Source organism: Vigna radiata, chromosome 4, assembly GCF_000741045.1.
Source record: "Vigna radiata var. radiata cultivar VC1973A chromosome 4, Vradiata_ver6, whole genome shotgun sequence".
Taxonomy (NCBI): domain Eukaryota; kingdom Viridiplantae; phylum Streptophyta; class Magnoliopsida; order Fabales; family Fabaceae; genus Vigna; species Vigna radiata.
In genome coordinates, this window is record NC_028354.1 from 2,949,315 (window position 1) to 2,963,220 (window position 13,906).

Consider the following 13,906-nt stretch of genomic DNA (forward strand, 5'->3'; position numbering starts at 1 on the left):
GTAGGGAGACACATTGAATGCACATTTATTTCTCTTTCTCTCTCTTTCTCTCTCTATCTCTACCTTTTATTAGAAAAGATTGACCACTGACTTGAACGTCAGAGTGCCATTGGCAGGTACCCGACCGGCCTTGACGTAGGAGGACAATCGGACTGGAGTTGGATCAACGGAGGACCGGACGGTTCGAAGCGGGAAATTGTGCAGGAAAGCTTGGACAAAATCCCGACCGGAACAAAATCAAATAGTAAATTAGATCGAGTTTGACCTATATTTAAAAATTAAAACTTTTGTAACCAAATCCGGTTCAAAGCAACAGTTAACTAGATTAAATTTTGGACTAGAACTTATTTTAACACCTTTAATCATTACACGAGTTTTAAATATATTGCCCAAACAGTGTTTCTCCTTTTATATTAACAGGTGAATCATATTTGTGATAAATTTTATATCTGTGAGAAACCTTCTCAATTAATTTTCTTTTTTATGGTGAAGCTTCATAGCTGATTTGATCATCATGTTTAAAGACATTGATTTCACTAAAAGGGGAATAATTTAAGAAAAATAAAAGGGCAACAAAATATGAAAAGACTGAAAAAAAAAAAGAAATAGAGCTCCCAAATTTAAAAATTTGAAAAGTGATTTCAAAATTACCAAAATAGAGATTGACACAAATGATCTTGATTACGGACCTTAATTGTATTTATGAGGTCCAATTATAACTATTTTTTACATCAATTTTGTATATAAAATTCAACAAACGTACGTGTACACGTACACACACATAGAGATAATATATATATATATATATATATATATATATATATATATTATATAATTGTTTAAGACAAATGAGAACACTATCATTATTTATAATATTTTAAAAGGTAAATTAGATCGGACTTTTTATAATGTCAATTTTTAATTTAATATTGGTTTTAGAGCTAACATACATTAAATGATATCAAACCTAAGGTAATTTGACGTTATTTTTGGTTTGATGTCATTTTAACGTTAATTTGGACGAAATATTTACAAAAATATCATTACACATTTTAAATATTGAATTTTGCTACTAACGACATGGACATGATGTGTTATAAGTTCTTTCTGCACAAGTGTGAAAACATTATGATTAGAAATGTAAAATAATGTAATTCTATAAAATAATATCAATTTACAAAAATTATAAAAACCATAGGTGGATCTATATATCAAAGATATTCAACAAGTGACATATTAATTAATCCCTTTTGAAACACTCATATTAAATAAGTTATTCCAAATACTAACATCTAATCTAGTACACAAGACTTAAATTGATAAACAAACATAACATAATGAATCTAGGTAAGTTCATTACAACTCAAACCACACATCTACACATGTCACAATGTTGCTAAAATCTTTTATCTAGTATTGTAATATCTCCTAAATAATGAACAAATTCGATCAGTTTTTAAAAGTATTAGGCAAATATTTTTTGTTGATAATTTTAGATATAGTTAAAATAATTATCATATAAAATATCTAATAAATTATCAACAACTGAATTTTGTCTAATTTCTATAACTCAAATAATGTTAAAGTGATTTTTTATACATCCACTTGAAGTTTTAAATTAATTAACTAAGGGTTAAATATGTGTTTGAAATTACTGTCTCCTTGAAAATTTGGTCTAATTTAATCTCTCAAATGCATTTATTTAGTTAGTATTGTCAAAACCGGTAACCCGGCCCGATCTGGCTTGGCCTACCACGGGTTGGTGGGTTAAACGGGTCGACTTCCTGACTAACTTAATTACATTTTTTTAGATAAAAAAAATCATTTTTTTTGTAATTCAAATTAAAAAAATTTCACTCTAAAATAATGTTAAACTTAAACTCCAAAGACAATTCAAAATAAAAAAAAAATTATACAATTCAAATGTAATCCAAAAGCAAGCATAAAAAGTGAACAAATAAGTTTCTAAAATTGATTATTTTAGTGTCACATGTCCATTTATAATATTAGAGTCTTGAATGGATAAATCCATAATATATTTCTCTCTTGAAACATATTTTTCTTTATCCTCATCTATAACACAACAAAAAAAGTGTTAACTAATAATATTGAAACATAAAGTAATAAATAATTAAATTAAATTAGGTGGGTTAGTGAACCAACCCGGCTCACCACGAGTTCAATCCGGGTGAACTGGATTTTAAGTGATCCGAGTTAAAAATTGAACCATATAAAAAAATGACATTCTTTCAAACCCAACTCGGCCCGAACCTGTGGTGGGCCGGGTTGGCCCGCGGGTTCTAACTCATTTTGGCAACACTATATTTAGTCATTTTAACCAAAATTTGTCAAGTTTATTTGACGTTTCAAACGTGTTTCTCAGCTAATACTAAAACGAAAATGTGTCAAACGATGTAAGTAACTCAAATGTTATTATGAAACACATTTGAAACATCAAATGAAACTAACAAAATTTGGTTAAAAAGATTAAATCCATACATTTCTAAAGTTGGAAAATTAAATTGGATCAAAGTTTTATAGAGGGACTAATTCTAATTTTGACTAAAAGTTAAGGGATCAAAACATTTTTAACTCATTAACTAAATTATATTTGATTAATAAAAATATGAAAATAAGTTTTAGAATCAAATAATTGATTATTTCTAATCTATATTAAATTACTTAAACATTCATTCTAATTTTCATGCCTATTTATTTTAAATAGTCATTTTTTAAATGTTTGTTAAAACTTGATATAATTAGAACTTGAAAATACTTACCAATGGTTAATGTTGTATTGTCAAAATATGTTTCACAACAAAACCTATTACACCTCAGAAGACTTACGCTATGTTGACTAGTGGATGAATAGCTATTTAGGAAAATTGTCACAAATGCATGCGCGAGTATAATTATGTTGACTTTGATGTATTTGAAAGTGAAAGAAATAAATGATTTATAGGATTCAACCATTTTTTAATCTTGCCTCAACTGTGGTGATTTAAGGGTATTTTCTATGAAAATAAATTCTTACCCCTGAGGTTGATGTGCATTGAAAGAGAATCTTAAAAGTGAAGGAATTGATTCTCATGCCGTTATATTCCATGTGCAAAGGAAAAAGGAATCGAAAAATGAAAAAAATAAATTTCAATGTGAACTTAATTCTCCAAAAATTAGAGGATTAATAGGTTTATACTCGTATAATTATATCATCATCCTTTTTCTTCATTATATTCATCAACTTTAATTATATTTTATTTTATATTACTTCTTAACGTTTTTTATTGTCATTTTAACTTACTATATTTCAAATCAGATGAATTCTAGAATAATTAACAAATTAGAGGAAGCAAATATTCAAAGAAAAAGAATGTTTGCCAATGTTGACTGACAACTTGCTGTTATTGATCGTCAAAATGCCTTCTTTAATGCTAGAAAAAGAATGTTTGCCATTGTTGACCGACAACTTGCTGTTATTGATCGTCAAAATGTCTTCCTTAATGCTAGAAACAATTTAATTGTTGGAAACCCTTCATCTTAACATACTAGAGAGTAAATTTCTTACTTACTAAGAAAAATGATCATTCAAAATGACAACTTATTTAGACAATATTTCGATTTTTTGTCTTTACACTCATCCCATACACTATATATAATGTGAATGACGACACAATATCTTTTTAATAGGTTGTTTACTTACATGATCAAAAGGGGTTTATTATGAATTATGATAAATCATGTTATACCTTATAATTTATAATTTATGTACCTTTAATATCTTATATTTTAAGTTAACTTTATTAATTGTCTAATCATGAATATTTAATATAAATGAAGTAACCCCAATAATAGTAATAATAAAATATTTAATTTTTGTATAAAAATAAAAAATAATAATACTAGGTGTGACTAAATTATATACTAGAAAAGTATTATATAAAAAAAATTCAATATCCTACAAAAATATATTGTATTAATTATTTATTTATTTTTTATTCTATTATTTCAAATAATTGTTACCAAAAAGATATGTTACTCAAAAACATCATTTTATATTATTATTAAAACATTTCTTTATTCTATCACATAAGTTATATCTTTCACAAATTTTCATAAACTTTATTTTTAAATTCACTCTTTATCACTTATAAATCCTTTAAAAAAATAAATATTTTATTCTCAAATTCATCCCCTGATTCTTTTTCAAATTCATCTTCACAATCTTAAACTTGAAAATAATCACCAATGGCCAATGATGTATTGACAAAATCTTTCACATGAAAACCTGTTATACCTACTTGACATAAATGCTCACTTAAATTAGATTTTTCATTGTCATGTAATTAATGAACTAAATCTGATATACCAAGTAACAATCATATAGGCAGCTCTTTCCATTCACTTATGTATGATATAATCTGTCTGTAGATTATAGTTTCAAAATTGAATAAAAATCAAACAAAAACCATATTTCATGGATCAAAAGTAAAAATAGGTGGTGGTCCCTCCACTGTCAAGAGAGGAAGGTTCTCGTTGCTCTGTGAAACCAGCCTGACGCAGTGCCCTCCACTTTAGGGCTCAAGAAATCCAAGCCTTCGCTCCGATCTCGTGGGCCAACTCTCCACTTGGAGCGGGCAGGCGAACATTTTGCAATCAAAGCCCAGCCCAGTTAAACCATAGTGTTATTCCACCACCGTATTGCCCTCACTGGAGTCATAAGCTAACGTTACCCAACTCGGCGATCTGGCATCCTTGTCAGGCATTTATAAAGACTTGGTTAATTAGTGTTTTGGCCAATGTGGGACTCGTGAACATAGAGACAAAACACTTTTATCTCGCAAGGTACATACAATAATTCAAGTGATTAAAGGAAACAGATTGTAAGTAATTTGTACAATATGCTTACCTACAAAGTGCTTAATCACACGTTGGAAAGAGTCATTGAGAACACTTTTTTTCTGAAATCTTAATGGGTCTTATGCTTTAGCTTCTTTAACCTTTTCCTCACCTCTTAACAAAATATTCCTCAACTCTCATCTCCGCAACTTCATATCGTCACTTTTGCTCACGTATTTCGATAGAAGCTTCTTGTGCATCTTTTAATAATCTTAGAAAGAAGCTAGTTAAAACATATCATTAAAAAAAATTCGTTTTCATTAATTCCTTCAAGGTTTTCGTAATACAATAATAATATTTTGATATTGACATTATATCATGCCTTCTTAAAAGTAATTATTATTTTGATTGCACTTTCCCTGTGTTTACTAATATTAAATTTTTTAATAAACTTACACAAATCAATGAAAAATATGAAAAATTCAATATATTAATCGATTTTCTTGAAAACATTAATCATAATCATTATTTCCTTATTAGTTACTATTGATATGTTCATTTATTTATAAAGTTATTGTTTTTAAATGATTTTTTACTATCGTCTTTAAGAGTTAAACAAGTTACAGAAAATATCTAATAAATAATACGACTTCTTTTTTTTTTGTTAAAAGTAACTATAAAATTAATAAACTCATTGCGTTAATCTAATTGTCACTAAGTTTAAAGATGATATGTGAACCTTATAAGTTTCTTGAATTTGTATAGAATGAGTTTGGTCTTTGAAATAATCGATTATCATTAGTGATAATCGATTATCTGTGAGTTTGTATCGAATTCTGTCTTTATTGAGCAGGAAAACAAGTCTTTTAGCTGCGAGGGCAGGATGACTCAGACAAACCTGTTCGATTTAACAAGTGTGTGAGGTTAGGTACTAGAGTATAACTATCATGATGATGATCATGGTGTTAGTGATGCTCATGATGAGGTTAATGTTATTATGATGTTCTTAATGATGATAATTAGAATGCTGATAATGATAGTGTTAAGGAGGAGATGAATCGATGGTCTATGTATGTGATGTTCGAGATGACATCGAGAATTGATAAATTATTGATAATGATGTTGATGATGGTTAGAGAATTAGTGATCAGTGTGTTAATAATAATAAGGATGGAGTTTGCATGTTTGTTAATGTTTATTTAATATTAATATGTTGTATTATTATAGTTTGTTTTAACCATAGCTTATCGATACATGTTTGTGTTGTGTTTGTTATTTGTCATTTTGGTGATGATTATATAATGGACTATATGTGAATAGATAACATTACAAATGTTTCTTAAATACGATGGATATGTGAGATGACCGAGAAAAATTTGAAGTTTCTTAAAATTATTTGTTTAAGCTTTTAGAACTATGTTATTAATTTTCATTTTATTTCCTTAATTATTTTAATAAAGTTTGAACAATGTAATTGAACATTGCTTTTGGTATTATTATGATCTAATTTATTTTCTTACGTTTTAAATATTGAGTTTGGAAAAAAAAATGTTTCTGTATTATAAAAAAGTTTGAAATATTGATTTTAATAATAATTCATTACAGTATGGGGATATTGCGGTCTATAGACATGTAAAGATCTTTTACATACAAAAACACAATTAAAATTCTGAAGATTAATCCTTCAAATGGTGGAGATATAAAACTTTCTCCAATAAAATGATAACCTCTCTCGTGTTTTATAAAATAATTATTCTAAATAAAGCGTATCGAGACAGACATTTTCACAAATTTCATAATAAAATTTCTGATAATTTGCAAACCTCTGAGTTCAAATATCCCCGTTGAAATCAACAATGACTCTGTCACCCTAAATTATAGTCTTTTAACTCTTGGAAAATTTCAAATTATAACGCAATGATATCTGCGTAAAAATTTGTTGACTGTGCAAAATATCCAATAATCTTTGTTAAAAGCATAATTATAGAATTTGTCCTCTTAATTATATTTTTCATATCCTCATTAGTTAGCATTTATTAAGATTTTACTGTTAAGGAATCCACCATATACAAAAGTTCCAGAGGAGCATGTTACATAGCATTAGCATTGGGTTTGGAGATATTTCCAAAGTCCTTAACTACTCTTAACCTACTTCACATCAAAGTACAACATTGTTTTCATCGACCCAGTTCCTAGAATTCCACAGCCCCCATTATCTAACAGATATCAACATACAAGGCCCAGTTTTGCATTTCCTATTCCTTTCTCTCCAGGTAACAAACATCTACTTTCTCTGGCCACCTTCTTGTTCTTGTTTGTTTTGTCTCTGCAATGCAATATTGATACAATAATGCAAATGTGGGTTCTATTGAATAGAAGGAGGTTAATTAATCTTCATGAAGAATGTCACCGTGTTTGCATTTGATCAAGGGAAGTGTGTATTGATGTTTTTGGCTCTCTTTTTTGTTGTCTTTCTGCATGTGATATGTTTTATCAAGTAGCAGTTTTTGTCATCGGAGACTGTGACAAATGGAACTTTTAAACAAGTGGGTGGTTCAGTTGCGGAGATTTGTGGGGATCTAGTAATTGGACTGAGGTGGTCTTTTCATGCTTTTGTTATCTGTGAAAAAGATAAAAACTTTTTAGAAACCGCGAGTGATCTAGTAAAGAGCTTTAACGTGAGGGGTTATAGATTTAATGTAAAAGCACACCTTTAATTTTTGCTTGTTTTTATTTCCTGGTCTTGGCCACTTTTAGACTCTGATCAATAAGGAGGTTGGATTTTGGACTGACTTAACTTCTGAATTATTTATCAATCTGTACTCTTTTCTGAGCTCTGCTTATTTGGTATCCAATGTTTCTTTGTCATCGTAAGTTTTGTTAAGTACAAGGTTAGGACAAATAGAAAAGGTATTAATCATTTCTCAGCATATTGTGATGTTTTGATCCTAGAGTTATTTCTGTGTGCAGATCTAGGTGCTCTGCCATCATTGCACATTTGTACGAGATGGCAACAACAACAGTGTCCAACTTTCCAACTGCGATGTCAAGACCCAATATTCCATCAGCACAAAGGTTTGCAAATGTAAGCCCTGCCAATCTTGGAGGCAGGTTTAAGGTTGACTCATGTCATAAACTGGCAAGTGTTTGTCATGTTGCATCATCACAACCTTTCTTGAAAATGACAGCAGCCGCTGTAAAATATAAAAAAATCAGGACAAATGCAATGTCCGTGTCTAATTCAGACAGTGAAGTTCCAGGATTGCCTATTGATTTGAAAGGTTTCACTTCTATTTCCATGAATGCTTTGTATCAACACATGTATGCAGGATATGTCCAAAACATCGTGTGTTTTTATTTAATCTATTCTGTAATCTTGAATTTGTTTGTTTACTTTACGATTTCAAGAATATATTCCCTGCCCTTAATTTTTCTTACCGTGGTTATATGGAGTAATGTTAAAAGGTTTGTGTTGAGACTACATAGCCTCTTTTCTCTATTCAAGAGTTTACTCATTCCAAAATCTACTTCGCTGAAAGTTGCCATACTAGAAAAGATAGAGTAAGAATCATTGCTTCTTAGATATTATCAATAAACTTATCACTACATATTTTCCCTTGCTATGGCAGCTATTAAAGGATGGTTTTGGGAGAAACTGGATGTCAACCATGCTTTCCTTCATGGAGAGCTTCATGAGGAGGTTTACATTGTCCCTCCTCCTATTTTACTTCCCCCTAGTTCCTATAAACTCTGCCTGTTGCATAAATCCCTTTATGGTCTCAAACAAGCTAGCAGACAATGGCATAGTACCTTATCTGCTACTCTTCTTTCTCTTAATCACAAACAATCTTCAGCAGATGAAGCTTTATTTGTCAAATCTGCTTCTACTTCTTTTACTGCATTATTTGTTTAGGTGGATGATATTGTTTTAATTAGCAATGATATGGCAGAAATTAATCATGTTAAGCACATCTTAGATACCAAATTTAAAATCAAAGACCTAGGATCTTTAAGATACTTTCTCAGTCTTGAAATTTCAAGGTCCAAATCTGGAATTCACATGAATCAGAGAAAATATACTCTTGAAGTTCTCGATGGCAGTGGTTTGATTGGTTCTAAACATACTAACACTCCTGATCCTTTTATTAAACTTCAAGCAAATCACGGACAACTTTTTTCTAAAGCTGCTGGTTACTGGCAGTTAGTTGGCAAACTTTTGTATCTCACCATCATCGGGCCAGATATTTCTTATGTGTACAACAACTCAGCAAATTTCTGTGCAAACCTCTTGATACTCATTACAGTGCTGCTCAAAGAATCCTTCAAGGGATCCCCTGCTCAAGGCTCGGCCTTTGCCAATTCAGATGAGCTTGCTGTTTGAATACCAGAAGGTCTATCATTGGTTTTTGTGTTTTTCTTGACTCTTCATTGATCTCTTGGAAATCAAAGAAGCAAACTACTGTTCTTCCTCTGCAGTTGAATATAGAGCTTTGGCCAGCCTTACTTGTGAAATTCAATGATTGGATTTTGTCCTTCATGATCTTTATGTTTCCTTGGATCCAAGTGTCGTATTGTGATAATCAATCTGCCATCCACTCAACTCTCAATCATGTGTTTAATACACCAAACATATTGAGATCGAATGTCATGTTATTCGTGAGAAAATTCAACAAGACTTAATTTATCCACTTGTTTCTACCTAAGCTAGCTTGCTTACGCTTTCACTAAACCTATTCATCACACCACTTTTGACATTTTTGTTACCAAGTTAGGACATTGTGAACTTCACTGTCCAACATGACAGGGTTTATTACTAGATATTTCCCTTAGAGTTTCTGTTTTTCTAATAGTTGTTATAAGCAATTACAGGTTTTTTTTTTTTTTTTTTTTTTTTTTTTTCTGTCAGCTATTCAGTTATACAGAGTTTTATATAAGCTCTATTTTTCTTTATGTTAGATACCTTTTTCTCAATTTGAATACAATGAGAATTCTTCCAAAATGTGAGAACTAAGAAAACTGTTGTGTCTGCAACCTCTTATAATATAACAACTCAACAATAATATCTGAGAGTTTACACTTTTCTCATAATTCAAGTGTAAGTTTTTCTTTCATACTGTCCTATTTTATATCTTTGATTTGTTGTGGCATTCCACTGAATGTTAAGTGATCTGCAGGTAAAAGGGCTTTCATTGCTGGTGTGGCTGATGACAATGGATATGGCTGGGCAATAGCAAAATCTCTTGCAGCAGCAGGAGCTGAAATTCTTGTTGGCACATGGGTACCTGTGAGTAGTTATTACAGATTTTATTGTTGTGTATTTGTGCATTGTTTTCTTTTTACCCTGATGTATCTTTGTGCAGTATACAACTGGTCAAGTACTAACTTTGAACATTTATATGCAGGCTTTAAATATATTTGAGTCCAGTCTAAGACGAGGAAAATTCGATGAGTCACGCAAGTAAAACTCTTAAGCGGTGTTATTGATTTTATTTGTTAGAAAGTTTGAGACTCATTTGTTTTGCTAACAAGGAACTATTCATCTTTCAGATTACAAGATGGTTCATTGATGGAGATTGCTAAAGTGTATCCTTTGGATGCAGTATATGACAACCCTGAAGATGTCCCAGAAGATGTAAGAGAGAAATCCTTAAGTTATCAAAATAAACAAATTACATTTACTAAACATACAATCTTTTAATGTTTGTGGAAACTGTACAGGTGAAAGCGAACAAGCGGTATGCTGGAGCCTCAAATTGGACTGTACAGGTATTGATTAAATATTCTACCATTATGATACGCCTTCAATAGCTTTGATATGAAATGAGTGGCAATTTTGTGCCTAAAGAGGTTTTTGATTTGATTTAGCTTCAAAAGGAGGAATTGTAACATATAACTAATGATCAATTCGAAGAATATTCCATTTTTTATACAGTTTAGAATACATTTAAGCTTTACATCTGATAATTGTAAAGATCAATTAGTTGGCTGGTAAACATCACTGGTGCCAATTCAATGTGCAAAGACAAATCAAAATAGCCGCACTTCTTAGACAGATAAAGCTCACCATAAATTTGGAGACAGAAATCATAATTAAGCTTTTTTATTCAAGAAAATTTTAGAACCTATTCTTTAGTGGAGACTGGATAAAGGTCATACAATCTATTCATATTTTAAGATAATGTAGACCTGAAGCTTGCAACCCAATAAAGAGATATAATCTACTCTTGAATTTACATTTTAATAAAAGAAAAAAAAAAAAAAAAAACCTTGTCAAAGTCAATACCAAAGTTTATTTGGGCTGTTCACTAGAAGCTTTATTAACTTATTCAATAAGGTACATGAGTTTAATCATAAATAAGTCATACAAATTCCTTACATGATGTAATCATCTACAAGATGAAGGATCTTTTTCTTTACTTTTTGTTGTTTGTTTTAAACTTCTATATGACCAAACATGAGACTGAAAACGTAATTTCTTTCTGATTATTTCATATGATTAATTAATTACTTGATTTTTGTTTAACTTATAATGGAGATGAATAATAGGCAATATGTGTTTGAAACATAGGATGCTTTATTGAGTAGCATCTACATCGTGATATGTGTCTCAGTTTGTGACATCTAGGGTTTACACTGTGATCTGATTTACCTTATAGGAAGTTGCTGAATCTGTCAAGAAAGATTTTGGCACTATCGACATACTTGTGCACTCGCTTGCTAATGGACCAGAGGTATTACAATAATGAAGTTTCTTGTTACCTCATGTCTTTTAGCTTTACCTGACACTCAACTTTGTTTTAGGTCAGCAAACCATTGTCTGAGACATCTCGAAAAGGATATCTTGCTGCCTTGTCTGCATCAAGTTACTCTTATATTTCATTACTCAAACATTTTCTTCCAATCATGAACCAAGGCATGTTCATTACTGAAAGAGGGTTACCATTTTGTTGCTTCATTGTTCAATCAGTTAATGTTCTCACCTTACTGTTTTGGTTGTAGATGGATCTGCAATCTCTCTTACTTACATTGCTTCAGAGAGGATCATTCCTGGGTGTGTTGAATATGCTTTAAAAGTTCTCAAACTTGTTTATTTTGATCACATTTTTTTACTTAATGTTTTAAAACGTTTTGCATGCAGATATGGTGGTGGCATGAGCTCTGCAAAAGCTGCTTTAGAAAGTGATACTAGAGTGAGTTTTCTTTTTCAGTTTTTCAAATTTTCAAATTCTGTGCATGTAGCTTCTTATTCCTAACCCCCTTTTACCCTTTGGATATTTGATATTATATATAATGTTTTCTGCTTTTCAGGTTCTTGCTTTTGAAGCTGGCAGAAAGAAAAGAATCAGAGTCAATACCATATCCGCAGGTATTGATGGCTTACCACTTCATCAGGAAATGATTTTTTTTTTCTGCTTTCCTTTTCTCCATGTAATGACACAAATTCTTAATGTGTGAATTGCTTGGTGAAGAAGGAAGTGTTGGTTTTTTAATATTTTTTTTTTGCATGTCATTGAATTCAGAACAAATTGATAGACAGGTTGACTTAAATTGTTTTCAGTTGCATGTCAATGAATTCAGTAGAAATTGATCAACATGTTGAGTTGTTTTGAATGCCTAGGTCCTCTGGGAAGCCGTGCAGCAAAAGCAATTGGCTTCATTGACATGATGATTGATTATTCATTCACCAATGCACCACTTCAGAAAGAACTACATGCTGGTAATGTTTCACTCTGAGATTCTTCCTTTCTTAAATGACCCTTCTGCACCTTTTTGCCTGCAACTACTTACACATTGGAGATTTTGTAACAGAGGAGGTAGGCAACACTGCTGCATTCTTATCATCACCTTTGGCATCAGCCATTACAGGTTCTGTTATTTATGTTGACAATGGCCTAAACGCTATGGGTGTTGGAGTTGACAGTCCAATATTCCATCAACTTGACATTCCAAAGGAGCAGCATTGAAATTATAGATTGAGGTTTTCTCTGCTACAACTTAGACCCTATGGCCTAGGATTATGAAGAAAAATAAAAACCATGAGGTGTTAGTTTTCACAATTCCATGAATTACTAAGCATTGTTTGAACTTTGTTACCTTACCACTGTTTTTCATCAATTATGATACACTTTTCATCATCCTCTGCAAAATGTATGTTCTCATTTGAAGAGTCATACCTTGAGGATTGAGGATTTGAGGTTAGATTGTTTTAGTTATTAAAAAATTGAATAGGTTGGTTGAATTTTCTAATGTCTCTTTGAAATGATTTTAACCGAGTCCTTGTACTTTCAATAGAGTTGTATTTAAAAATTGAAATCAATTTAAATTTCTCAAATTTTGAGCCTTTAATTTCCACTATATTAAAAAAATGGTAACTTTATTATTTGAAAAATACAACAATTAAACTGTTATTTATTTATGAACATAATGTTTAAGATTTCAAATTATTGATGCTCGTGCTTCCAACAAATAGATATATAACGAATGTATCATACGAAGCTTAGCTAAACCCTAGGATAACAAAATTCTTATTAAGATTTTATTTATTTATTTTCTTTTAGAAATAAAAGGTATATCATTAATCACCAAAATTAGGGATGAGAACAAGGTCAATGAGGTAGGTTGATGACTCATTAATTTATGTGATTATATTTGATAATTTTATTACTTTCTTTTGAGACTTTATTAGTAATTTATGTTGTATTACTATTGCTTAAGTATTTGTTTGGGAGTAAATTAATTTATATTGCATTATTTGCTTATTGTATATTTTGTTGACTAAAATTTCTTTTAAGAAGCACCCCAGGTATACCGGAAGTCCAAACAAAATAGTACGTGAATTTGTATAGGTTAATCAATATTATCATCCTAACCAAATTGTATTTAAAAAAAGAATATATATATATATATATATATATATATATATATATATATATATATCTTTAAATTAGAGTTGTCAAAATGAGTTACAATCCACAGGTCAATCTGGCTCACGGATTCGGGTTGGATTTGAAAAAATTGTACTTTTTTTTATGCAGGTCAGATTTTAACCGAATCATTTAAATCCGGTTCA

General features: G+C 30.5%; 1 protein-coding gene across 3 annotated transcripts; it reads left to right on the forward strand.

Moving 5' to 3' along the window:
• The first annotated feature begins 6,923 nt into the window (after nt 1-6,923).
• LOC106758594 (enoyl-[acyl-carrier-protein] reductase [NADH], chloroplastic) lies at nt 6,924-13,078 on the forward strand. Of its 3 annotated transcripts, none has more exons than XM_014641521.2 (13): nt 6,924-7,109; nt 7,807-8,117; nt 10,011-10,120; nt 10,239-10,294; nt 10,384-10,468; nt 10,555-10,602; nt 11,493-11,567; nt 11,638-11,749; nt 11,836-11,887; nt 11,975-12,026; nt 12,145-12,202; nt 12,455-12,553; nt 12,646-13,078. In XM_014641521.2, the coding sequence occupies exons 2-13, from the start codon at nt 7,844-7,846 to the stop codon at nt 12,798-12,800; spliced, it is 1,176 nt and encodes a 391-aa protein (XP_014497007.1). In that variant the 5' UTR covers nt 6,924-7,109; nt 7,807-7,843; the 3' UTR covers nt 12,801-13,078. The 3 variants fall into 3 exon arrangements, with proteins under 3 accessions (XP_014497007.1, XP_022635301.1, XP_022635302.1); XM_022779580.1 differs by lacking the exon at nt 6,924-7,109 and adding an exon at nt 7,257-7,432; XM_022779581.1 differs by lacking the exon at nt 6,924-7,109 and adding an exon at nt 7,483-7,611.
• Nucleotides 13,079-13,906: the final 828 nt, after the last annotated feature.

What these genes read in the sequence shown, in the direction of transcription:
- LOC106758594 (XM_014641521.2), top strand. Translation starts at nt 7,844, where the DNA reads ATGGCAACAACAACAGTGTCCAACTTTCCAACTGCGATGTCAAGACCC. An exon ending in CCTCAAATTGGACTGTACAG is followed by an intron (nt 10,603 to 11,492) that starts GTATTGATTAAA and finishes TTTACCTTATAG; the next exon opens with GAAGTTGCTGAATCTGTCAA. An exon ending in TCTTCCAATCATGAACCAAG is followed by an intron (nt 11,750 to 11,835) that starts GCATGTTCATTA and finishes TTTTGGTTGTAG; the next exon opens with ATGGATCTGCAATCTCTCTT.